General features: G+C 41.5%; 1 protein-coding gene and 1 long non-coding RNA gene across 6 annotated transcripts; one reads left to right on the top strand and one right to left on the bottom strand.

Annotated features, from left to right (window-relative positions):
• Positions 1–651: 651 nt before the first annotated feature.
• Positions 652–12,980, bottom strand: gal3st4 (galactose-3-O-sulfotransferase 4). Of its 2 annotated transcripts, none has more exons than XM_076973503.1 (4): positions 12,655–12,980; positions 6,627–6,737; positions 5,322–5,631; positions 652–4,680 (listed from the first exon to the last, which is right to left on the bottom strand). In XM_076973503.1, exons 1-4 carry the CDS (start codon positions 12,684–12,686, stop codon positions 3,700–3,702), a joined length of 1,434 nt encoding a protein of 477 aa, XP_076829618.1. In that variant the 5' UTR covers positions 12,687–12,980; the 3' UTR covers positions 652–3,699. The 2 variants fall into 2 exon arrangements, with proteins under 2 accessions (XP_076829618.1, XP_076829619.1); XM_076973504.1 differs by lacking the exon at positions 12,655–12,980 and adding an exon at positions 7,677–8,032.
• LOC143475626 (uncharacterized) lies at positions 11,372–23,984 on the top strand. Of its 4 annotated transcripts, XR_013121069.1 has the most exons (8): positions 11,372–11,585; positions 18,604–18,845; positions 18,998–19,168; positions 19,430–19,519; positions 19,616–19,754; positions 19,932–20,003; positions 23,088–23,133; positions 23,251–23,984. It is a non-coding gene; the product is annotated as an uncharacterized LOC143475626 (long non-coding RNA). The 4 variants fall into 4 exon arrangements; XR_013121066.1 differs by lacking the exon at positions 19,932–20,003; XR_013121068.1 differs by lacking the exons at positions 18,604–18,845; positions 19,932–20,003 and having other exon boundaries at positions 19,050–19,168.
• The last annotated feature ends 1,931 nt before the right edge of the window (positions 23,985–25,915 follow it).

Here is a 25,915-nt window from a genome sequence, read left to right as displayed (position 1 = left end):
TAAATCTGCGACATCTATGGATTCATCTAACTGCAGTGAGAAGCATTTACTCATTTTAATTCTCTCGGTCAATGTTTGTCTGACGTTGTTCGCCATTTCATCAATTCTGCGAGTGACTGTGTCGTTTGAAAGATGCACCAGATCGAGCTGTTTAGCGACATTTTCTCCGCAAATAATACGAGTCATCCCTTTTAGTTTCTGAATTTCAGGACTTGTCATAATTCTGTTTTAATTAAAAAAATGTGTTGTGTAAAAAAAAAAAAAAAAAACAACTCAAAGCATCTTTTATTTTCCGAGCTCATCTGGCGTACCACCGCGGGGTGCTCTGCGTACCACCAGTGGTACGCGTACCACAGTTTGAGAACCACTGCTGTAGAGCGTATGAACACTAGGCAAGAGTAGTTGATTATAGAAAAAAGTAAACTGCGTTTACGGTTATCATGTGTATGCTTAGAATAGTGTAGATAAATATATATAGAGAGATGTTTAATGAATAAGGCTGACCAAAACTCAATTCTAGGAAATATTTTGAAAATCTAAAAAACTTGAAGCCCTAAAAATGTTAAAGATCTTATGTGTGCACGTACCGCAGTCTACTAAACAACTTAAGAGCTTTATACATAGACTGAACGTAGCCAATTCTGCTACTGAATTTTTTTTATTCAATTCAACTAGTTAACCAGATCCAACACAGACCTACATATTTACAAGGGCTTTCAACATATTCCAATATTCAAGTAACAAAGAAAAATAGAATAAATATTGTACAAGAATTACATTTCAAACAGCTCAGTTTTTATAGAGAAGGCATACAGTAGAAGGAATTCACTGTACTGCAAATTGTATGAAGTTATTACAGTCCATCACTTTAAGAGTTCTAAAGTCTTGCACTGCAAATTGAATTCACACCGAGTAGCTTAGGCATTGGATTCTGCTGTGGAGGCAAAATGTCCGTGTCTGTGATATAGGACAGCTTGCTCCGCGCAACCTCTTACTAAATGGTTCATATTTCATAGACAATTCAGTTGGTGTGAGCTGCATCAAATGTGATGACTCTGATGTCTTGCACCTCAGGTGCTATTTTGTCCAATTTCCTCACAACAGTAATAAGTGTTGATTCCATCTGAACAACGAACTCAGGATTTCCATTTCTGCAGTCACATACAACTTTTTATAAATAAGAAGTGTCAGCAACTCTTTGGTGTACCTTTAATTGAAGTACCACAGGTAAAACATTTTTTCCATTTTGCACCACCTATGACTCCAAGACAGCCAGTCTTGAGATGCATTGTGATGTATAAGCAAAACAATACATGGCCGACATAATGGAAACACCAGATGTACAGATATGTTAGCAATAAGCACCCAATTTGTCAACAGAGCATTTTCTATCCATTCTAGCACTGGACAACTCCAAATTGCTAGGAACAGACATTTTGGCTTCATTCTGACTTCTGAAAATAAATATGTTAGGAGAAAAAAGCATCTAATCATTCTGATTTCGTCCCCTCACCTAAGGTTGCATACTCTTATTTCTATATTTAAGTGGTTAGAAGCCCTATTAGCTTTGGAATCCATCATGCACAACTCTGGTTCAAATCAAGAGCACGCGTGTTAAGGCTAGTTTTCTTTCTAGAGCCTGCCCCACCATTTTGCATAAGCTTGTCTTCATATGAAATATGATGCCACAAATTTGATTAAAAGGTTTTTTCATCATGCTTTTGCTAGTGGTATAGAAACACACTTCAATTTAGGGTATTGACACTCTTTCACAAATTATTTTCTCTCCATTTGCTTTACTATGTGAAGTGTGGGTCATTTTATAACAGCACTGCAAAAGAATACTACACCCATAATCTGGTGCTTCTCATGTTTGTCAGCCAATCACATCACATTTTTAATATTGCCTTATGTTCAAGTTGAGCATTTGTTGATAAAATACATAATCAAAGAAATGCAAGATGCTAAGCTATCAAGCCAAAGTATATATTAAACAAAACAAAAACAAAAACCACACACAACAAACAAGAAGCTGTAGTGTGAAGACTATGGTTAAATTAATCTGCTTGCTTCTTAAACATTGGCCAGTGCTGTTTTTAAACATGCAAAGTTTTTAAATATACAATAGCTATATATATTTCTTCCTTTGCTATAATTATTGTGCATGGAATGTTGTTTTTTAATAATTATGCCTAAATTGATCAAAATAATAAATTAACACATTTTTAGATGACTGCTCTGCAAACAATAAACTGTTTATATGCTGATCTCGACAGAGCTGCACAGTGCATTCCAGTCAAATTCGTACACATTTACACCTCATTCTTAACGTGGACGAGTCCTTGCATTTTGAGAAAATATAAATGTATTACATAGTTTCTTCCTTCCTTTTGTCAGACAAATACAGCAAGCTTTCATAGTGAAGCCCTGCCCCAGTCTGTTCTTACAGTAAGGCAAAATGACAAAATGATTTCAGATTTGGACAAGGACACTCAGGTCCACATACTGTATGCATTATGCAATGTACTACGTTTCTAGTATTTTCCATGCCACTAACCATTTTACCATCAATAATGTTAAAAAAAAAAAAAGAAGAAATCTAACATTTTGGTCACCCCAACTTCATTTCTCAGCACTGGGCTCAACGTACAGACATCCAAAATGTCAAGTGGTACTGGGTCACTGCAGTTAACAAAACTTCCATTGTCAAATGCAAAATTGACACAATATTCTGGACACAATTCAAAATGACATAAATAACAGAATATATCAACCTCTGATAAGTGCCCAGAGGTAGATCAATGAGTGATACAGCCTTCTCCAGACGATGGCTCCATAGGCTGATAATGCAGGTAATGGATGGTACATTATTTCACAGTGTCATCAACTGGAGACGTCACTTCTCACAGACCCACAAAGAGTCATCAATAGCTTATGATGTATTGTCATGCGATACAATGCCATGACAAGCCCCGTTACAGCAACCAATGCCACAACCCCAGTTTTATAAGTGTTATTTTCTCATTCTTGGCCTCTCGGGAAACGATTCCCCAACAGCATGCGACGATGCTGCAGCATTTCACTAGAAGGCTGACGGCTGGAGTTATAGAAATGTACGAGCATGAAAATAACGGCATTACTTCTCGTTGTGGTCCAAAATGCATGTTGAACAGTGAGGGGTCCATGGTTCTGCTTTTACTCCAGCAAGTGGCTTTGCACTGTATTTCAATGCCAAGTACCAAAGCGCTATCAAATTCAAAAGACCAAATGCCAAAGTGCTTGAGGGTGTTGGTGTGAGACAAAGTGTGAAGACTGAAATATAAAGTGTACTCATTTGTGTAAGAAAAAGTGGAGGCATGAAAGACTTTTGTACTACATCACAGCTCCTCTAAGGAATCGGACACTGTAATACAAATGAGCTGCAATGCATGTTGACCCATACATTTGTCCCACCGCCAAACCATGTTGCTGTTTTCATGGATCATTTATACCGTTGTGTTCGAGCAAGCTATGTTCTCTCCTAACCGTCATCCAACCAATTTGATAAACAATGTCAAACGAGGGCAAGATGAGGAAGGAGCTCAGGAACAGAGTGGTAGACTCGAAGTGCAGGCTCTTACTCGATCTCTGGGCAGTGCATTGTGGGGGCCCACTGGAGCCCATCATAACTCAGGCAAACGTGTGCGACCAGCTTACTCACTATCTCAGCTTTCCATTGTTGTAGACTCTGTGTATGGACTGATTGCGGGCCTTTACCTCCCAGTCCTTCCCCACATGCTCCCCAGTCACGAAGGGTAAAGAGTCCTTCTTGATAGCAACTACACCTACAGCATTGGCCGGCCCCAGAGGCTGCTGGGCATGTGGAAATTGCCGGAGATCTAGCAGGTCCTTGTACTGGATCTCAGGCCTAATCATGCTCAGGCAGACTTGCCTCGTGGCATTGTCCAGTCCCGGCTGAAGCTCATAGCCCAGGATCTTGACCAGGCCACTTTGGAAGGGACGGATGTCCTTGTCACGGATGCGGCTGGCCTCCACAGGTCGTCCGCCATCACGCAGGCACACCCCAGCCAGAACCTCCCGTCTGATCTTGAGCAAGTCCACCTCGGCCTGCATGCGTGCCCGCCCAAAGCGCTCCACCTCCATCCAAAAAGTGCGGTTGAAGGCTTGGTAGAGATGCCAGTCCAGGGCATTCCACTGCCGGAGCTTTCGTCTCTGCGTGTCCGTCAGGGCCAGAGGGGCAGGCTGAGCGACCTTCCCCACCCAGCTGGACCTCCCCTTGGGCACCTGTTGCCTCGCGTTTAAGCTGAACGAGACAACGGCGTCCAGCGGCCAGCAGAGAGCATGGCGAAGCAGCACCATGGACTGGTCAAAATACTCTGCCAGGAGGATGAGTCTAAAGTTCCGTCGCACTATCGCCTCACCCCGCCTGGCAAAAGCCAAGGAGAAGTTGGCGTTGTGGTCCAGGCCAAAATCGAACCACTGCAGGTTGCGAGCATAGTGGTTGTTGCGCAGCCGTGGCTCATAGTATTTGTGAGGGTTGTCTGCGAAGTCTCCTAGTCCCTTTGCACGTCGGAAGGCAGGGGCAACGTTTTTGTAATACGCATATGAAGACTCAGCTAATGCCACAGGATCACGTAAAATGGAGAAATAGAAAGTATCAGGAGGCATGACTTTCTCCACCTGTGGAAAAAGGAGTAGAAGAGAAATCACTTAGAATATCTTGTGAATATTTTCACAACCAGATTTTTTTTTACTGTCTAAGAATGTCTAATCGAAATGAAATTCAACATTGCTGTACTATGATTGTGTGCATCCTTCCAGAGTAGTCCAAATGTTCTGTTACCGTTTTCTAACAGTACTCACAAGGCTGCTCACCTTGGTTAAATGTGTATATTTGAATAACAAACTCATTTTAGTAGACTTACTAGTCATAAAATGTAAACTATCAAGATAAATTCACTGGCAGTTAAGGCCCTCTTAATACTCTGAGTATTCTCTGAGGACGTAATTTTAGTGCCGCAGAGGCTGGCTTATTTAGGTCATGTCTTGAATTAAAGGGAAGTGACATCTATAACTTCACAGAATTTTGACTTGAACACCCACCATAGCTCGTCCCAAGGCAGAACGAGTGGAGCTGCCAAGTAGAGCTTGGGGGGGGGGGGGGGGGGGGGGGGGGGGGGGTGTTCTGGTTCTCTTGCCTCCCATTAAGTTAAGTTTTGGTATCTCCCATTATGCAAATCATCTGACAAGTCAAGAAAATTGGCAAGCTTCCCAATAATAGTAAAAAAAAAAAAAAAAAAAACAGCATCTGCTTCACATACCTCCGGTTTGTAGAAGCGCATATGATTTCCCATGATGTCAAACTCTGCCACATGTGGGCCCCGGTATCCTTTCACCCTCTGAGCTATGAAGGATAGCGGGTAGCCAAACTGGTAACCCACCGGAAGGGCAAACCGTAGACCCTGCTCCTCACCAAAGCGGTAGAGCATGTTGAGAACAGTGCTGCTGGCCGTCTTATGGGTCTTCAGGAACATGATGTGGGTGTGGGGCCGGCAGTGACCCAGGGGAGGCCCTTGGCCATTTTCCAAGGAAAGGGAGAAGAGACTTCGAGAGCGCTCTGGCTGAACCCAACTGCGAGGGTAAGACATGAGCTAGGTGAGGCAAATGGCAGTGATAAAAGATTGTGTCTAGCAACTAAGAAAATAAAGACCCTGTCACAAGAATACAGGAGGGTGAACTGGCAGGGGCGCACCAGACTGGCCACCAACGGAGGAGAGAGAGAGAATAGAATTGAGAAAGAGCAATTTGCTGAGAGAGAGGAGACAGGAGTGTTATTGTCGAAAGAAAGTGAGAGAAAGTGGTAAGGAGAGAACTACATTGCTTAGTTAACTTATTTGGCAAGAGGCGCTGTCTGAAACAAGAAAGAATGGAGTTAATTGTAGTGATTTACCATTACCTAAATGTAAATGCCAAAATCTCAATTGCAATTAATTGTGAAGGCCTAAGTAAGGTTGGGACTTATGGGATAAAAATGTAAGAGTGGTTAAAATAGAGAAGAACAAAACACTGAATGAATATAAACATTCTATGACATACTATACTAACATGAATAGAACAATGCTAAGAAAATAATAAAATAACATTATGACAAAATAATTATACTATGAATATGCTACAGTAAGATTCTATGAATGAATAAACTTGCCATAAATTGTTTACATTCCCATTATATTCATTTGATGATTTGTGTAAGTTGCAATAATTTGAGGACCCAAGGACTGAATTCTGAGGACATAACTCCATAAACAAGGTAAATAAAAGACATTGGGTTTAGTCATTTAGTTTTGAAATTATCTAAATTGACATTTCTGCAAATTCCTGAATGTTTTGAAGAACTTGACTTATGTCAAAGCTCTAATGTTAAACTCTGAATACAAGATTTACTGTAATAAACTGGCCTCTAAATTATCCGCCATGTAAATGGCATGTGATGGCTTGCATAAATAACTTTTTAAAATACAAAAAAGACTCCGCAAGAAAGGATAAACATGAAAGCATCGACACAGGTGAAAACGGAACCGTACAGAGAATCCAATTTGACAAATGGGACTAGGAGACCGTCTAACCTCTTATTGAAGAGCACCCCCAGGAGTTGTCCAGCGAAGGCGATTCCAACAAACACCAGGAGTACTTTCCACTTTGGTCCCAGCCGGTAACACCCCAACCACCGCATCCTCCTGCCAAAAACATTTACTTTACATTTACATTTACTTTACTAATTTACTTACTAATTTACACCTAAAGTGTTAAGTTATTGTGGACGCAAAAACTGTTAAGTGGATTTTCTGGGCACAAGTGTTTATACAGAAAATGTCATGGTAATTAACGGTGGAGGAAAACCGTCCAGTTACACGAAAACATAATAACAAAGCGTTAAAATGAACGTATGACGAAAGGAATCAGGAAGATATGGGAAGATGTGTTGAAGAATGTGCGAAGTGTTAAAACGAGTAAAATGAGAGTATCGGTTGAGAGAAAAGTCAAACAGCAGTGAGGACAAACAGTGACTGAAGCATGTTTTTTGAAGCAGGCAAAAACGGGCAAATTAACGAGCAACACAAAAGGAAAGCTGCACTATCTAACTAATAGGTACGGGAACATTTCCCGGTTACCGAGTAGCAAATCTTGATGGGTATCTCTGTGTGGCAAACCAAAACCAAACACATGCGCACGTTGGTCTTCCCTTCAGTTACCAAAGTCGTCCTTCTTTGACAAACGCCTAACGCCAAATGTTTTTTGTCAGATGTTCATTTGTTTAAGGGACAAACGGTCTCGTTAGCAGTCTGACTGAGTGGTTTAGGAGAGCAACGCTTAAATGGCTGTCCTGTAGAAGCTAACGTTGAATTACAATGTTTAATCGACGGACAAAAAAAATACATATTGCTTCTATCTGCATAGACACGACAAATACAAAGTGCACAACATGAACTTGGGTCACACCGCATAGCTATTGCTCTGATAAGATGGGTCCGTCCAGCAGAAAGCTGGTGTAAAAATGTCTTTCGACAAAGGAAGGTGGCAGCGCTGTCGTGAATCACCGCTCGTGTCTCCCGGTCCAAATTCGCCGCTACCGTGTAATATCGGGCTGTTTCGCACACACAGGGACATAAACTTACCTCGCAGATCTCTTAAAAACCATGATAAAACCGGGCCGGTGTCAATACAGTCGGACGCTTGGGAAACGTAGCCACGGTGCATCTCGGACACCCCGGCTGGTGTTTCAATCCCGCCCGACGACGTTACAACGCGAGTGATCCATCGGCACAATTTACGTCCAACTACAGGACTGCGGATCTGTCCGGCCCACGAAGGGTTTCGTGCATCCCACTTCAGCTCGCCTTATATACACCGTTTGGGCTTTGTGGGCGACAACAGCAGGATTAGCTAAATAAAGGCCAGCTTTGTATTGAGGAGTGTTGGAGGAGGGCGGGGGAGCGTGTGGGTGTGTAGGAGCGGACAGCCTACGGTAAATTCACCGGGATCTTCAATTAATGTCTGGCGTCATATCATTAGTGCACCAGCGCGCTCGTTTCAACCAGGTCATTAGTGCTTGCAAATAAACTTTTCCAGAATGTGGCGTATTGAATAATGCTATGGCATAGAGGTTTTTTTTTACCAAGCACATTACAGAAATTTGTCCTCAAAGAGGGAAAAAGGATTTCAAATATGCTCTCACGTCAAGCACATTTTCAATCTGTGCAAGGAACAAAAATGGTTACCAATGAGCATATACGCATATCCCAATGTCAACTGCGGACTTTCCATTTACCATCACCGATAAAAACATGATAGCTAATGAGGACCATAAAAGCTTATCTGATACCAGTATCTATTTTTTTGCGACTGAATGTCGATATGACAGACATGATGGGATGAGACTTAAGAATGAATGCCCAAAGTGTAAACAAAAGTGTACCCCCCCCCATAGGCTACATGATCTGAAAACAAGCATAAGATGAATATAATGGGTAGTAAAAAAAAAGTAATTGTGGACATTGATTTGAACTTTAAATGCACTGTCTGTCCAATTTGTTTTACTGCGTAGTCTACTTGGCTCACACTTTGTTTCTAATGCTGGTCCCTAACTTCAGGTGTCTTTAGCAGAGGTGTACATGTGTGGCACTAAACAACTGTCATGGATGCCAAACTGGGGTGCATTTGTGGGGGGTGGGGGCTACGCTAGCTTGCTAGCAAAATCATGTGGGTTATCCATACAGCTCTTACTCTAGCTATAATGATAAACTTAGCTAATCATCGGCTTCCTGTTTTTTTTTTTTGTTGTTTTCATGCTCTCTCGCTGGTCATGTGTGATCATGAGCTTCCTTATAAACAGCTTCTCATATTGCCGTAGCCCATCTTTAATTTGGGCATATCTGTATTCCCACTTCTCTTCTTCATACCACAAGTATGTGTCCTGGAGTCAGTCAGCAGCTGCAACTGCCTCCCACTTACTGTTTTCAAACTCTCTCACTCATATATATATATATATATATATATGGTTTATAAAGGGTTTTTTTTCTTTTTGCGTGTGAGCTTTTGTTCATTTTAGATCTCGAACATCAACAATGTGTAAAACGATGCCCTACGTAATAGACTAACTTTGACATCACTAGGTGTCAGTATGTAATGTGGCTTATACAGGTTACTGTTACTGCCAAGTACCATGGTAAACGATATGCATGTGTGCTCCATGGTCCTAAATTCTGACTGTGGGGTTAAAAAAATTCCTTTAAAGATTCCGAACATTTCATGTCAGACAGCCCTGACAGCTCCATGGGGATGCCAGATGTCAGATTCTTAAACTGGCTGCTGAAGGCATTGGACAGTTTGTGCGTGCTATTGCTACTGATAGTGTAAACATGTGCAAGCTAGATACTTTACACTCTTCTATGAACACAGTACTGTAAAATATGTGGATACTGTTTGTTTTGTATTTGAACTTACTTCAACAAGTGGATCATGTCAAAATATTCAAACAATACTCCAAAACTGGACTTAATTCCAGTAAGTGCATGTGTACTCAATTTGCCCTTTTAAACTTTTGAGGTACTACACAGAACTTATTATTACAAGTAAAAACTTTAGGCCAGCGCCTATCCTAACACCGCAAAGTGTATGAAAGGAACCAACTCTACACAAGGTGGCAGTCCAACACGGGACGCACGCACGCACACACGGCAAATTTATAGATACCAAATAGCATAACAGGCAGTCCTTTGGAATGTGGGAGAAAGCTAGTGCCCAGAAGCAGCCCACGCATACACAAGGACATCCAGACTCCACACAGGCAGCAGTCAGGTGATAAATCGAACACAGATCACAGGAGATGGGCAGCAGCGTTGAACCAAATGAATGCTAATGATATTGGAGCATTTTTTAGCTAATATCAACAGTGCAAGAAGGATGACGAGTAGAACCCCAAGTGTTCAGAAACAGAAGTAACTGTTCTACAGCAACATTCAGTCAGTCTGATTAACCTCTTAGTCATAACATGCTTTGACTTAGTCACCAGATGCCTTAAGATTTTTACACTTACCTAACATCTGGTATTGGACAGCATAGGGAAAACACACATACAAACAAGCAAACAGTTTTCAAGTTTAAGGAAAATTATCAAGTTTCCTATTTTCTAGATGTTCAGCGTTTTAAAATACTGTTATTAGTGGAATGCTTCGGTCCAAAAACATGTTTTAAAGTAGGCTTCCATGGATCATGTAACTACATTCAGATTAAAAAATCTTCAAAAGCTAAGCACACCACATCACGTTCTAGATTTAGTTTGATTCAATGATTATTTTACTATTTTTACTAGATTCTAAAGATACCTGTTTTTCTATACCTTGAGAGGGAGGTATGATTTAGTCTTTGATAAGGAACAGATGTGAAGGCACACTGTGTATACTTTGTGATGTAGTAATTATACAAGTAAAGCACTTTCTTGGAAATGTTGGTTTAATGATAAGCAGCATATCTAAGCATGGCCCTGTAAATTAGTCCCAGTTAGCGTTTAAGATTACATGTTTATAGATCTTTATCAAGTCATAAGATGGAAAGAATTTTACTAGTGTTATTATGGAAAAAATTTTTTATTTGTTTGTAAATATGCTGCTGCCCTATCATTGTGGGCCTACAAAAACTCTAAGAAGTAATGTTTGTGTACTGTCTTAAATCTTATTTCAGAAGCCAAGTCTCTACGCAAAGCCTACAGTCTCAGAATGAGTGTTTCGTGGGCACATGTTACTTGTACACAAGCTGAGAACTGATCACTTCCAGCTGGGTTGCCTGGGAGAGGGTGTCTCATGTGGGAAAGACCTGAAACACCCTGTGAACCCAGCTAAAATGTCTGTGTCCAAATGGATCACTAGATGATCTTAAATTGAAAGGCTCTATTGTAAATCAACAATGTCTCTCTTCATGCATCACTGCAGGAGTTATTTTAGCTCTTGCAAGAGATGTAATGCAATTTAATGTATTTTAACTCTTGTAAGAGATGTAATGTTGGAAAAAACCAACAGATGGCCTATTGGTCACCTCTAGACAATCAGAATTAAGGATTTGTTTTGCCCAGTGGCAAGCCATTTTAATTCCAATCAAACATTAATATTCATATGAATAATGTGCGTGTTGGCACTGCCGGTTGTGGCTATGGCAGCAACTAAGTTAGCAAACTTAAGGACAAAGAACACATTGACTATTGGGACATTTGAGAAATCTCATGGAATGAATGTTATGATTTCAACATTTTGGACATAAATTAGTTTCACCTTCAGATAGACATTGCCTTATTTCACAATTTCATGAAACTTGAAAAGCCAAATGTCAGCTTGAGAAGCCAAATGCCAGGCAGTCTGAAAACCACACAAAAACCAGGAAGATAGGATGGACACAATGCCTACCCAACCCTTCTGGCCCAGTTTCTACACATTAATATTTCACAAAGCAAGGGTCAGTGTCCGTTAGCTAGGCTTTCTATTATTTAAAAGGATACTAAAGCTTTTGAGGAAAGGATTACATCTAGCAGGAGAGTAAGTGCACTTTATTACACATATATTGAAGTCAGCTTGTTTCTTTAACACGACAATTGTTTATATTGTAAGCTCCTGCATTGTTTAGGAGACAAGGATGAATATTTTTTCATGGACTGCTGGAATGCGCATGAATCGGTTGCCTTGTTTTCCCATAACCACCTAATTAATAATATGTGATCGGGATTACTTTGGAATTTAACTTTTAAAATGTTATTTCGGAAAATACAAATGAGGAAATGGTTTGAGAAAGGATATCTTGTGTGCACCGTTTTTTAATATATGCGGTACGCTGGGTCTTTTGGCAAGGAGCCTTGCTGGCTGAATTTCGAAGTTATTAAGCTTTAACTGTAGCTAAATATATCTAAGACACAGGCATGCTACTTTATAAAACTTCAGACAGAAGCAGACTGCCTTACTTTGCCTCTTATATTTCACTGACGTGTAATCTTAAGAAACTGATATTAATGTGTGACACAAACCTAGCTACGGTCGTCCGTTTCGTCTCTTTTTGTGCGTGTTCTGGTCAAGCGTTAACCGTTAGCTTACGAAACCGTGACATGCCCAAGTCTAAAATAGACCAAACATAGATCCTCACTAAAAGAAGAATCCGTTTAATTCCCGAGTGCTGGAAGACGGTTTAGGGGGCTGATGGCGAATTAGCTAGCTGGCTAGCTAGGGTATCCGAAAAGAGCCAGCAGTGGGAACGAAATGTGGGAGACTTGTGGTTAAAACGCTTCAAGGAGTGTTGGTTAGGTAGAGGTGGAAACCTTGCAGGCTCTGCCCGCCTGAAAAAAGAGCATAATGTGACTTTAAAAAGTCCACGAAGTGCCAGTTAGGAAGATGTTCGCTGATAACTGCCAGTTCCACGGCTTTGAAATAAGTCAGCACTTTATAGCTGCTTTTTCCTACAAAGCATTAGATTGCCTCCTGAAATAGCCTGCGGTGATGAAAGTTATCCGCCCTACAAAACACACAAACTACAACTATTGTTGTTGTTAATGACAAAAAACTACAGCATGTCTATTTGGTGGTTAGTTAAAAAAAATGCAATTAAACTGGTTCTTACTTTTGGGGTGGTTGCCCTCTCACCGTAGTCATTACTGTTTTACCACGAAAATAATCCGAAATTACTTCTAGCAGTCAACAGGAGAAACGCCACATAACTCGGTCATTCCTGGTGAACTACCTACAGTCCCCACATAGTCTGTCGTTATGAGCAGGGGCACAACTGTTTAAAATCAAAGTTGAATTCTGGGATGAAAAAAGAAATATGAGGTACGCTTCACTGAAAAGTTGCTCATTCTTCTCAATAGTCTCCAGTCCACTCTCCTGGTCCCGTCTTGGCGTTTATCACGTCCTTGCAACCTAAGACAATCTCTGCCGACCCAACCCCCATCCCCCACCGCATCCCCGTCTGTCACAGCGTGCGCGCACGCACGCGTGTGCACGCTTATACAGTAAAGTTAGTTCAAACCGTCTAAAAGTGCATTTGCGTTGCCTGTGTTTGCAGTTAAAGTTCCTAGTTTTCATCAAATTCTCCAAAGTGAACAGGCTAAACCGTGCTACTAATAGATTCTTGGACCAAATACGTAATCTGTGGGGAAAACTTACCAGCCTACCAGCAGCCTACCATGAAAGGGCCTACCGTCAGTGCAGCTAGTTTAATAGCTGCCATAGTGTGTGTACAAGATTTGTAGATGTGTTTCTTACAGTACAGTTAACTGTGTTAAACTGTTTTTTTTCTAAAATATGAAACAATAAAATGCATAACATAATTTTAACATAAATACTCTTGCCATAAACCAATCACAGCACCAATCTCATGTTGCATTGGGGTCACCTTAATCTTTAATCTATTAAAACAGATTGGTTTTAATTATTCAATTAAGCACTCTGCATTCAAGTAGACATTTCACCCTGATTTTACTTTCATTCATTACTTATTTAGCCAGTTTTAAAGATTGAAGGATCTTGCTGTTACATTTAGGTTAGTACTCAGTTATCTCACACACAACCCATTTCAGTCTCATACAATATTTCAGTAGAACAAACGGTCCCATTCATCACAGAGCTCTCCTCTGCCTGCTAACTCCAAACACTGTAACTTGAGGGGCATCGAGGGATCACAAGGCCCATTTGAGTCTTCAAAAAAGTGTGGAGTAAGATTACCAAAAGGAGGTTATGTGGGTTTGTTCACCTTCAAGTCTGGGAAAATCTACTAAACATTGCAATTTGTGATCTTTTAAAAGTTTTATTTAAGAAAAGCCTACATGCATAAGCTAAGTAAGTTTTTAAAATATACTATAGATTCTACATATGTCTACATATCTGAAAGTTTTGTATTTACCCTGCACAAAAAAAACATTCAGGAACTAAAGCTGAAAAGTTTTCATGTAATGGTTTATTAGTTAGTCTGAGTAAATCTGGTTTATATACATTTGACCTAGTACTTTATTATATGGTGCTATCAAACTTTATACAGACAATTATTATACTCACAGAGTACCTCTGACCAAGGTCACAATTTAATGTTTATGTTTTGGAGTAAAATATAACCTTAAAAATAATCCAAATGGTGTGGATATAGCCTTCAATGTTCCTTGTGCTTTGACAAAACAACAGACTTACTGTAACCAGCCATTATAATACTTCTGAATTGAAAGGCCACAATGTTGTTATTTAAAATAGCTAAAATACAGTTACATGCTAAGTAGCTAGTGTGTTAGTCTATATCAGAAGTAAGTAAGTAAAAAAGTAAGTAAAATACATTTATATAGCACTTTTCACAGGCACAAGCCACAAAGTGCTTTACAACGGAAAATAAAATAAAATAAATCAAAGACACAAAAACACACACTATAAAACAGAAATAAAATACAGTGTACAAGGTCAACGGCTGCAACCTCCACCACTAACTAAATGCCTGCGTAAAAAGGAAAGTATTTAGCTGTTTTTTAAAAGTATCTACAGTGTCAGCTGATCTTAAATGTGGAGAAAGTGTGTTCCACAGTTTTGGAGCAACCACCTTAAATGCTCGGTCTCCACGAGTCTTTAGACATGAGCGTGGCACAGACAGTAAACTCAGGTTGTTTGACCTGAGTAATCGTGATGAAGTGTAGGGGTGGAGCAGGTCAGCGACATACACAGGAGCTGTGTTGTGTAGTGCTCTGTATGTTAAAGTTAAAATCTTGAACTGGATCCTGAATTCTACAGGAAGCCAGTGTAAGGATTTTAAAATGGGTGTTATGTGAGACCGTCTGCTTGACTTGGTCAGTAACCTCGCTGCAGCGTTTTGAATTATCTGTAAACGACCACGAGCTGATACACTGAGAGATGAAAACAAGGCATTACAGTAGTCTATGCGAGATGAAATAAACGCATGGATCAGCATCTCTAGATCTGCTGTTGAAACCATAGATCTCAGTTTACTGATATTTCTCAAGTGGAAGAAACAGGATCTTGACAGCTGTTTAACATGAGAATCAAATGCTAAAGACTGATCGAAGATAACTCCCAGATTTCGGAGGCTAGTGTGGACAGCAGAGGAAAGAAGTCCAAGATTTTGCTTAATCGTTTGACTAAGCCTATCAGGAGCAATGATCAATACCTCAGTCTTGTTATCATTTAGCTGTAGGAAGTTATTTGAGGTCCATTCTCTGATTGATTGAAGACAATCTAATAGCCTAGACAAACTATGAACCTCACTTGGTTTAAAAGAGAAATAAAGCTGAATATCATCAGCAAATAAATGATAGGAAATATTAAAACTATTTAAAATCTGCCCCAAAGGTAACATATACAAAGAAAACAACAAAGGCCCTAAAACTGAACCCTGTGGAACCCCACAGGTTAATGGGGTTGCCTCAGACGTGCAATTTCCCATCGTAACTGAGAAACTTCTCCCAGTGAGATAAGAAATAAACCAATCAAGTGCTGTTCCAGATATGCCCACCCAGTCACGTAACCTATTTATCAGTATTTCATGATCAATGGTATCAAACGCAGAACTGAGATCCAGCAGCACCAACACAGAGCAGTCACCAACATCAGCAGACATTAAAAGATCATTTGAGACCCTCAGGAGAGCAGTCTCTGTAGAATGCCTCTTCCGAAACCCAGATTGTAAAGAGTCGTAGCAATTGTGATTTTCTAAAACTGTAATCAATTGGTTTGCCACCACCTTCTCTAAAATTTTGGATAAGAAAGGAAGCTTAGATATAGGCCTATAGTTCTTAAGCACAGCCGGGTCTAAATTTGATTTCTTTAAAAGAGGCTGAACAGTGGCGTGTTTAAAATAAGATGGAAAGCAACCTGTTAACAGTGAGGAATTTACAATGGCCAATATAGCAGGGCCAACGGTAGGTAAGACCTTCAACAATAATGAAGAGGGTATCACATCCACGGAGCTACTTGATGGCTTTAGCCTCACAATTACATCCAGCAGATCATCTAAGCTGATAGGCTGAAAGGAATCCAAAACAGTAAGAGAAGGTGGGCGGCTAGAAGAGGAAACACCTGCCACTGGCTTAATGCTGGACCTAATGTCCATGACCTTCTCCACAAAAAACACATGAAACCTATTACAGTCATTGACTGAAAGACATGGCAGCGCTACAGGAGGAGGAGCTACAATATTGTTTATGGTATTAAATAAAATCTTTGGGTTTCTTTTGGAGAGTAAAATTTGATTCGCAAAAAAGGAGGACCTAGCATCCTTTACTAGATCATTAAAAGAGATGCGAAGCTCCTTTAGGTACAGACGATGTACTTCCAAACCCGTAGCTTTCCAAAGTCTCTCAGATCTACGACACTTCTGTCTTAAAGAACGAACTTCATCAGTCATCCATGGAGTTTTGTTAATGATAGGCCTAGACCTAGTCTTTAGAGGAGCCACCTTGTCCAGTAACAGGGAACACTCTTCATTAAAAGACTAGAAGAACTAGAAGAAGAAGAAGTAGTATATTGCTGTTATACGTATAAGAATTGGTACTCAATAATAATGGCAATACATTTCCACGCAAAGCATACATAATTTCAGATTTTATGCAGGGTGTGTATGTCTCTTGATTGATCAAGTAGAGCCATGTTTTAACAAATTGTGATTCTACATTAGTGCTGAACAGGTGAACTCATGTACGAGTTTCTTATACTGAATGCACTTGTGTATCTTGTCATCCCTCCTAAACCTTGCTGTATGCAGTCACATTTAACACATCCTTGCATATTCAGGCATTCTCTAACATTTCCTTGTCCTGCACAACAGCTGGAATATTTGTAAAGAACAACTACAGTTATCATTTTTCTTGAAAGAAAACTATATTTTTCATTAAAATGTTCTACATGTATTTGATCAGCTGTCTAGAAATGTTATAGTGTATGTATTTTAATTATAGGAGGCATGTACTCTTCATCCACTGAACTGTACAGTGAGTTATTACTTTGGAAACTTTATCAACACAACACAAAAATGCCTCCTTACACATCATAAAAAAGAAAAAAATGTGAAAATAGAATAACCTGAGTGTGGCAGTACAGGTGCCATGTCTTTGTGTGTGTGTGTGTGCGTGTATGAGAGAGAGAGAGAGAGAGAGAGGGCATGTCCCTCAATCTGGGTGGCCAGTGTGCTGTGATATTTACATTGATTTTCACATATATATGACATTTATTGTACATTTTTTTGATCCATCAATGCAAAAAAAAAAAAGACGTAATTCATAAAAATGCCTTTCAGTTCCATTTTTCAATTTCCATTTACCACTCTGCTGTTAATGCATAGAGGTTAAAGGGCTAGGAAAAAACAGGAGATGTGGAAAAGACCATGCAGCAGCAATGCAGGGAAGTGTACGTGTGCGACTGTGGTCCTCTATTAGATGTCTTCTATTACCCAGACATGTTCTTTCTGAAACATGGTTATGCATTAAAAGACTTCCCAAAACTGAGATTTTGTTCTCCGCATTACCTTACACTGTGTTAAACATATAGATTGCTTTCTTCCTCTCCATGGATTGGAAGAGTCCTCATGCAGCTTTCATTAGGATTCTCTGCTGTATAGATTGTTACAAGGAAGGGTTTGCTTAAAGAAAAGCTTGCTTGGTAAGTTTTATTTTTAATCTTATCACATTCGACATCTATGATAACCGAGAGGAACTTCATTATGACTGAAATTTGACGCATGAGCACAAAAGGTGCCCAACCAAAAATGCATACAAAGACAAAGTAAAAACTATTTGTTTTGTCATCTTGGATGCAGAAAGTGGGAAGTTGAATGTGGCTTCCTGTCTGTAGAGCTGCCATGAAGGCTAAATGCTGGGGACATTTATATTCTCAGATGGTAATGCTTTAGTCTTAAAAGGGAAAAAAGAAGCAGGTAAAAGAGATCTGTTTCAAGACAAAAGAGAAGCAGTAACTCAGTGACTTCAAAGAGTCATGGAGAAGGTAATTGTAACTAAAACAGTGTCATGCCCCAGCAAGTACATAGCAAGGCTTCTCAAGCCGTACCCTTCTCCCAGATACACTGCTGCACCGGTTCAGTAACATCTTGACCCTTCCAGTCCCTTCATCATGGAGGTGAATGCACTGGATATGGGAATAGGGTATTTGTTGTGCCACCATTCAGGACCCAGTTTCAAATTCAAGCAGGTGGCTTACTTCTCTTACTTGTCCTTGTGAAGAGGAATTAGAGTGTAGAGAACCAGGAACTACTGGTAATTATGCTGCAGTTTGAGGAATGGAGGCACTGGTTAGGAGGCACCCAACATCTGTTTGTGGTCGTAACAGACCACAATAACCTCCAGTACCTCCAGACTCCAGTCAAATGCCTGAAGTCATGATAGCCCAGATGGTCCAGCTTCTTCTCGTGGTTCAATTTGTCCTATTGACCTGGATCAAAGAACAGCCACGAACCCATCTTGCCCCCGCCCCCACCTTGCTTCCTGGGGGCCATTAAATGGGACCGTGTCATTGCTCAGGCCAACCCACACGAACACTGAGCTGGTGTCTGTATGTTTCACTGCAGGGGGGGCAACGCTTCTCTAGGGAAAGGCGATCCAGGATAAACTTGCATGGGGCAAGGGGCACTACTCGCATCTTGGTACTGGTGGTTCTCTGTGCAATGTCCTGAATCATATGAAATTGTGCACCAGGAGCTAAAGCCCACACTCCACCTGCTGGCAAGCTGCTCTTTCTACCTATCCAGACACCTACTTGCTGTTTTTCCACCAGTTTGGATTGATGGAGGACATCACCTCGGACTGAGGGGTACAGTTCACGTCATATATCTGGTGGGAACTCAACAAGCTCAGTGTTGAGTGTAGGCCTAACTAGTGGATATTGGCCAATTGGAGTACATGAATGAAGAGCTATGGAAGTTCATGTGTCTTTACAACCAGTCTATGTGCTGATGTTCCCAGAGCTCAACCCATTTGAGTGTGTTCCAAGATTCCAGCTGTCACTGTTCTCCAGAGCTCCCAGAAGTTCCAGCCTCCTGGAAATCCAGTCTTGGATGCAATAAAGCCAGATGATCTGGGATGAAATGTACTGTTAACTGCAGAAATCATGACATCATGGCTTTCAAAAGAAAGGTACAGTATTGTGCAAAAATCTTAGGCCACCATTAGATTTGTTGTCAGCTGTGGTGGTACAATGACCACATTGTTATTTTTGCAATCTCTTTATTAAGGAAAAGTACATGAAAAGTAGAAAGTACATGAAATATGTACACAAAGTTTAACAAGCTTTAACAAGCCTTCTCCAGGCTTTGATTGTTTTCTAATAGACTGAGAAATAATTATATTCATTATTCCCATTTACTAAAACAAACCAAAACAAAAACAATTCTGCAGATCAATGACAAGGAGCTACTGCCATCTACAAGACAGGAAATTGATTGAAAGATGAGAGGACTGAACCAGATGCAAACAACTCCATCCCTGGTACATTGGCTCCTACACCATTAGGGAGAAGATCAATGAGTCCACCTACTTGTGGGTAACTGAGTATCCTCTGCATTTCACATGTCCTCCCTCAAGTACTTCATCACGGTTCCTTTGGTGGTAGCTGGTCTGTCTACTGATCCTTCACGTCCATGTGACACTGATGGAATTCCCACCTATACAGTCTCCTCAACTCCGGACATCATTGCAGGATGATTCCTTATTTAATGGATTGGTAAGTATATAACCCGGAAGAAGGAAGCTGGGCCGGCTAGCCAGATCCTTGACCCCAATCTCACCAGCCTCTTTCACCATTCACATCTATTCAGGCCCATTTTTCCATCACCTGAGTCAGTAATGATCAAATACCAGGGGTACTCAACTAAATTTGTCCGCGGTCCAATTTTGGCAGATACCTGTGACCTGAGGTCCAGTGCGGCGGGGGTGGCGAACGTAATCTGGCCAAGTTGTTGGGGTGACGAACGTAAGTTGTTGAGCGGGGGTGGCAAACGTAACACTCGTGACGGAGTGTTTTTTCAATAGCCCTGAAATAAATGCTCCCGTTTTTTATTTTGGTCCGTATCCAGTTAATCAGGAATGAGATTGGGTCCGGACAGGACTACGTTCGGGTCAAATATAAAAAAAAATTACATACAAATTTATTTGCATGTAAAGGCAACTGACTAGGTGTTATGAATAAATAAATTCTGAAAGTTCTACTCAAGAAAAACTGTAGAACTTTAATTGTATTCAGATGTTTTATATTAGCTGAATAGGTGGAATTATCTTGCATATCTGGTAACAACCACTTGGCAAGGCAAGCCAACTTTATTTTTATACTTCACCACATTAATGAGCACAAAACAGGTGCAGCTGATATTAATACACTACCTTCCTCTAGTTTCAAGATATGTGAGCTACCTAAAATATCTATAGGTATCTGCAATACAAATAATATGTAATTAGATAATTAAAAACACCAGTCAGGTAGATAACCTAAATTGGTTTTTGCTTGATGTTTGATTCATGGCTTCAGACAGGGAATAGGGGTGGCTCATGAAACAACTCATAACGCTCTTATGTTATCATAATAATGAACTAGTGAGGTAAGCATTTTTAGAATCAGGGGCCATCTTCTGCCAACATGGTCTGAAACCTTGATGTTGCAAGATAGTTGAGTGGTAATGGAAAAACTGACTAAGAATCAGGAAGCTGCATTGCAACAATGATGATTTATTCTCCAGTGCAGGTGCACAGTGTCATACACACACACACACACACACACACACACACACACACACACACACAAAATAAAACTCAAATCACAAATGCAAAAGTGGAAAAAAGGGAAAAAAGATCAAATCAAACTAAAGTTAAAGCTAAGTTAACCTAAACCTAAAGTGGTTCTCAACCATTGTGCTGTACTGGATCTACTAGAGTCTGAAACCCTTGCCAGCCAACCCCAAAATACCTGCAATCTGCTCTTTAAATATTCTCCAACCTTGGACAATGAAAATTATTTGCATGATTTAATACATCTTCCATAATCATGTAAATCATTACCATTTAAAATACTCATGCTAGAACACACAATATAAATAGTTAACCAGGAACTTCCTATCCACCCCATCATGAAAAATTTATGGTTCTAACAATGGTGTGAACCAAAGACTAGAACTGCCATCAAAACATGTGTTTGGGTCCTTTGACAAGCAAAGTATACAAACAAAATATACTTTTAAAGGAGTTATTATAAATAAATTGCATATATGATTGTTACCCTTATAAATAATTTACACATCCAGTTAAATCACCTCAATCATGCAAGATAATTTCAGAAATGTTTTACAGAAACAAATGTCCTGCATTGTTGTATAGTCAATTGGAGTTGAAATGAGTCTTTGAAACCATACTAACTGTCCCTAATTATTTTCCCATTATTCACTTGTTTGTAAATGTTCTTCATATGAAACAGACTATTTTAAAAAGATGATAAGTCAATTTCTATGGTCCAGTATACAAAAAGTAACTGGATGCTCAGTACCATGGTCATCTTCTTGCAACTACTGTAGCATCAACCTTCAACCTCTGATTTAAATGGCTTGGAGTTGTCAGGAGCAGGAAGTACTGGATTCTCACATAAGAGTGCTTTAATACCATCTAAAGCAAGCTTACAAGCAGCTGTTAAAATAAAAAAAAGAATACAAAAACATGGTCAGGCTCAGCAAAGAGGTTAAAGGTGAAGCTACTGAAGAAAAACTTTAACTTTTACATAAAAAAAAAAAAAAATTCTCCTCCACTGGACAAAACTGACCTTCACCTTTATCAAAAAACAAACAGTGCCTTGACAAATAAATATTTAGCAAGGTTACAAGTCAAGGAAGCTTCCTCAATAGATTTATAACAGCTTGAAATGATGGTGACTGACCAGACTGTGTCAACAAATAAAACCATAACAATAACACTTCCATGTAAATGAACTGCTCTGAGCCCAAAAGGTTACCAAATTCTGTGGCAATAATCTAACAAAAGTTTCAATTTCTGAAGTTGGTAGCGTAAGAGACATGCACCAAATCTCTCTAGGAAACCAAGTTTGTCCACATACAACACAGAGGCAATGTATTCAAAACAATCACGCATCCTAGACAAAGGAAAGAATAAATGTGGCACTTGACTCACCCATAGTTAATATAGGAATTGAATGGGCCATCAGGTTTAGGGACTAATGAACAGTTAGGAACACAAACGTGGTTTGACCATACCATGTGTTGCATGTTTGAGTGCATGTGAGCAGGGACAGAGGGATGTAGGCCTTACCAATGGGCAAGTAAAACACCTCCAGGACATTCCTGTGAAAGTGGGAAAACTGCAGGGAAAAAAACAAAACAAAATTATATTATATTTTGGCCATAGTTCATACAAATTGAAGTCAGGTTCTCATTTGTCCACTCCTTTGTTGAATTGTCCTGTTCATAGATATATAAGTACCATGTTGGGTTCAGCCAGGTATGTCAACATCGCTGTTTGAATGCAGTACCATTACAGAGGGGTAGTTTAAGAAATGATTATTGTCCAAAATTACACTATTACAAGAATATGTTCCTGAATGTGGGATGTGTATTATATAACGAAGTGAACTTAAGAGTGGCGATCCACTCTTAAGTATGTGTGATGTTTGTGTGGACTGTCGTTGGTGTAATGTTCATTCTCAGTCATTCTACATTAAGCATATTTAATTTAATAGCCTTAAATAAATAATTTAAAGTTTCATGATCTAGAAGCTTTTTTGCTTCCTAGCTGTGTTCATGCTGGTCAGCTGAACAAAACAGCATTTTCTTGTTTGAATTACATAGGGATGCAGCTATATTTTGGCACCCGAGGCACCCAGACTGTTTTCCATTGTGTGATTTCAGATACTAATATATTTCAGATACTCATATTCACATATTTTCTTAAGAAATTCCCTATCTTCCAAACTTACATTTTCATATTTTGGATCGAGACATTTGATGATAGCTAAATGATGCATTTTTAACCATGTTAAATATGCTCTATATCTGTTTTACAGTACTGCGGAGGGTGAGAATTTGAACAAAAATAACAAAACAGAGGAGGTGAATGTCATTCATTTGTTCCAATGTTCCAGGATATTTACGTCCATATTTTTTTATCCATATATTATCTACATATTTAATATTTATTATTATTATTATTTCTTCTTTAAATTGCAGCCTTATTGTGACGCGCGGGTCGTGGTGAGGAACGAGACACGGAATCCCTCTTCAACTGACGTCACTTTTATTTTCACACGTAATATAGCGCTATGATGCGCACAGAAAACATAAACAAGCACACAACGTGCAGACTTTAGACAACGACGAGCACAGGACACTGCGCGAGCGCACATTAAATAGACAGACCACATTAGCCCCATGTGATTACGAGACGATTCACAGGTGAGACACATTATTCACACAACAAAGCTATCACCACGGAGTTCCGAAAACGCAGACAGAGCACGTGGACAACGTTTACACACGCCCAAAAGGGAGGGGCCGGGGTCCTCAACGTGACAGACGCCCCCTCCAAGGGCACTACCCGTCCCGGGGTGCCAACAGGACCGAGTGCCCCGAACCCACGACGATGGGCGGATCCGACGCGCTCAGTCCTGCGTCTGGGAGGTGACTGCCCTCGGGGAAGCGTCCGCCACGGACCGCCTAGAACACCCTCCCTGGGAACATAGGGGAAAAGACGTTAGACACGTTACACGGGACGTTCACAAACACGCACACAGGCACATTGACACATAGAGGAACGAATGGGAAAAATGGGTTAGGAATACACACGGAAAGACTCACAAACACTGGGACACACAAACACGTAACAGGCGCCAGACTACGCGCCAAGAGGAGAGCTAGGAGTGGAGGAAGACCGGGGGCTGCCGGGGCTGCGGCGGACGTGTCAGGTGCAGCACGCCTGGCGGACGTGCCAGGTGCCGCGCGCCCGGCGGACGTGCCAGGTGCCGCGCGCCCGGCGGACGTGCCAGGTGCCGCGCGCCCGGCGGACGTGCCAGGTGCCGCGCGCCCGGCGGACCTGCCAGGTGCAGCGCGGTCGGCGTAGGCGCCTGGAGCAGCGCGGTCGGCGTAGGCGCCCGGAGCAGCGCGGTCGGCGTAGGCGCCCGGAGCAGCGCGGTCGGCGTAGGCGCCCGGAGCAGCGCGGTCGGCGTACTCCCCATACGGGCCGCTTGGAGAGACCCCTTCGGTCTCCATGCTCTCCTTGTCCTCACTCCGGGTTCTCTCCATGAACTGCTCCGGGCTGCCACCCCGGGAGCACTCCATCTTCACCTCTCCGGAGCGTTCGGAGGATGGACTCGCCTCTGGTCTCCAACTCCCCTTCACGGTCCCCGCAGAACACTCCGAGGGGGGCGGACTACCATCCTCCCCTGAGTACAGTTCGCTGTCCGTGCACTCAGAAATGCCTGAGTGCACGGACAGAGGACGATCTTCCTCTTCAAGCTCCTCTTCCTCCTCACCGTAGTCAGAGGGGTATGCGGAGCGCTCCGACGGCGGGTAGTCCTCGTCGTCGTCCTCCTCCCCCTCCTCAACGATGGAAGCAGGACCTACAGGCGGAGGGAGGTAGTCCTCTTCCTCGGACTCCTCCTCCTCTCCCCCGTAGTCAATAGTGGACACGTCGTCCAGCGACGGGGGGTAGGCCTCCTCCCCTTCCCCACCGTAGTCAACGGTGGAGGCTTCGCCTATCGACGGCCTATCAATGCCTCCTCCTCCTCGTCGGAGTCCTCCTCCCCAAACTCGTTCTCCGGGGTGGACTCAACAGCTCCGTAAACACCGGAGTCCACCCTCGGCGGTGAGCGAGCGCGAGATGGAGGGGAGTGTAGCTCCCTCCAAATTCTCATCGCGCCCTGTCGGAAAATCTCCGCCAGCTCGGGGTTACTCTCCTCTACCCTCCGGGCTGAGGCCAGCTGGAGGGCGCACACCGGGTCCCTCTCCAATTGTTCTGGCGTTGGCGAGGTTACGCGGCGCGGGGGAGAGGAGGAAGAGCGGTGGTGTCGCTTGCTTGGCTTTTTGCCCTTCTTGGGCTTTGCCTTGTAGCCTGGCATAGTCCTGGTGTCTCCAACGGCTCGTCGTTCTGTGACGCGCGGGTCGTGGTGAGGAACGAGACACGGAATCCCTCTTCAACTGACGTCACTTTTATTTTCACACGTAATATAGCGCTATGATGCGCACAGAAAACATAAACAAGCACACAACGTGCAGACTTTAGACAACGACGAGCACAGGACACTGCGCAAGCGCACATTAAATAGACAGACCACATTAGCCCCATGTGATTACGAGACGATTCACAGGTGAGACACATTATTCACACAACAAAGCTATCACCACGGAGTTCCGAAAACACAGACAGAGCATGTGGACAACGTTTACACACGCCCAAAAGGGAGGGGCCGGGGTCCTCAACGTGACACTTATGCAGTTAAATAGTCTCACAGGCTGACATTGCAAATGTGATTAATCATGCAGTGTGCATAATTTTTTTGGTCTGTATGAATAACATATCTAACATTTTTTTTTAGGTCAAATGGTTTAAAACCTGAAATATGTGTCAGTAAAAATCATGTATTCCCTTAGAACACAGCCTGGAAGTACAGCAGTTTGTCAAAGAAGTTTATCCAACACAAACCTCTGTGAAGTTGACCAGTGTAGCGATACACCATGGAACTAAATATGCTGCTGGTTTTGCCCTTTGAGTCATCTGATGGTTTACATGATTTTGTTAAGATTTCACACAGCTTGTTATTGTAGAAACTCATTTCAGTTTCACTGTGAAATGGCTGGTATAATGAACACTTTAGGGCATTTATGTTGGACCACACTG

This window comes from Brachyhypopomus gauderio, chromosome 14 (genome assembly GCF_052324685.1).
Source record: "Brachyhypopomus gauderio isolate BG-103 chromosome 14, BGAUD_0.2, whole genome shotgun sequence".
NCBI lineage: Eukaryota > Metazoa > Chordata > Actinopteri > Gymnotiformes > Hypopomidae > Brachyhypopomus > Brachyhypopomus gauderio.
Note: the sequence above shows the minus strand (reverse complement) of the source record. Positions and strands in the feature narration are given on the sequence as shown.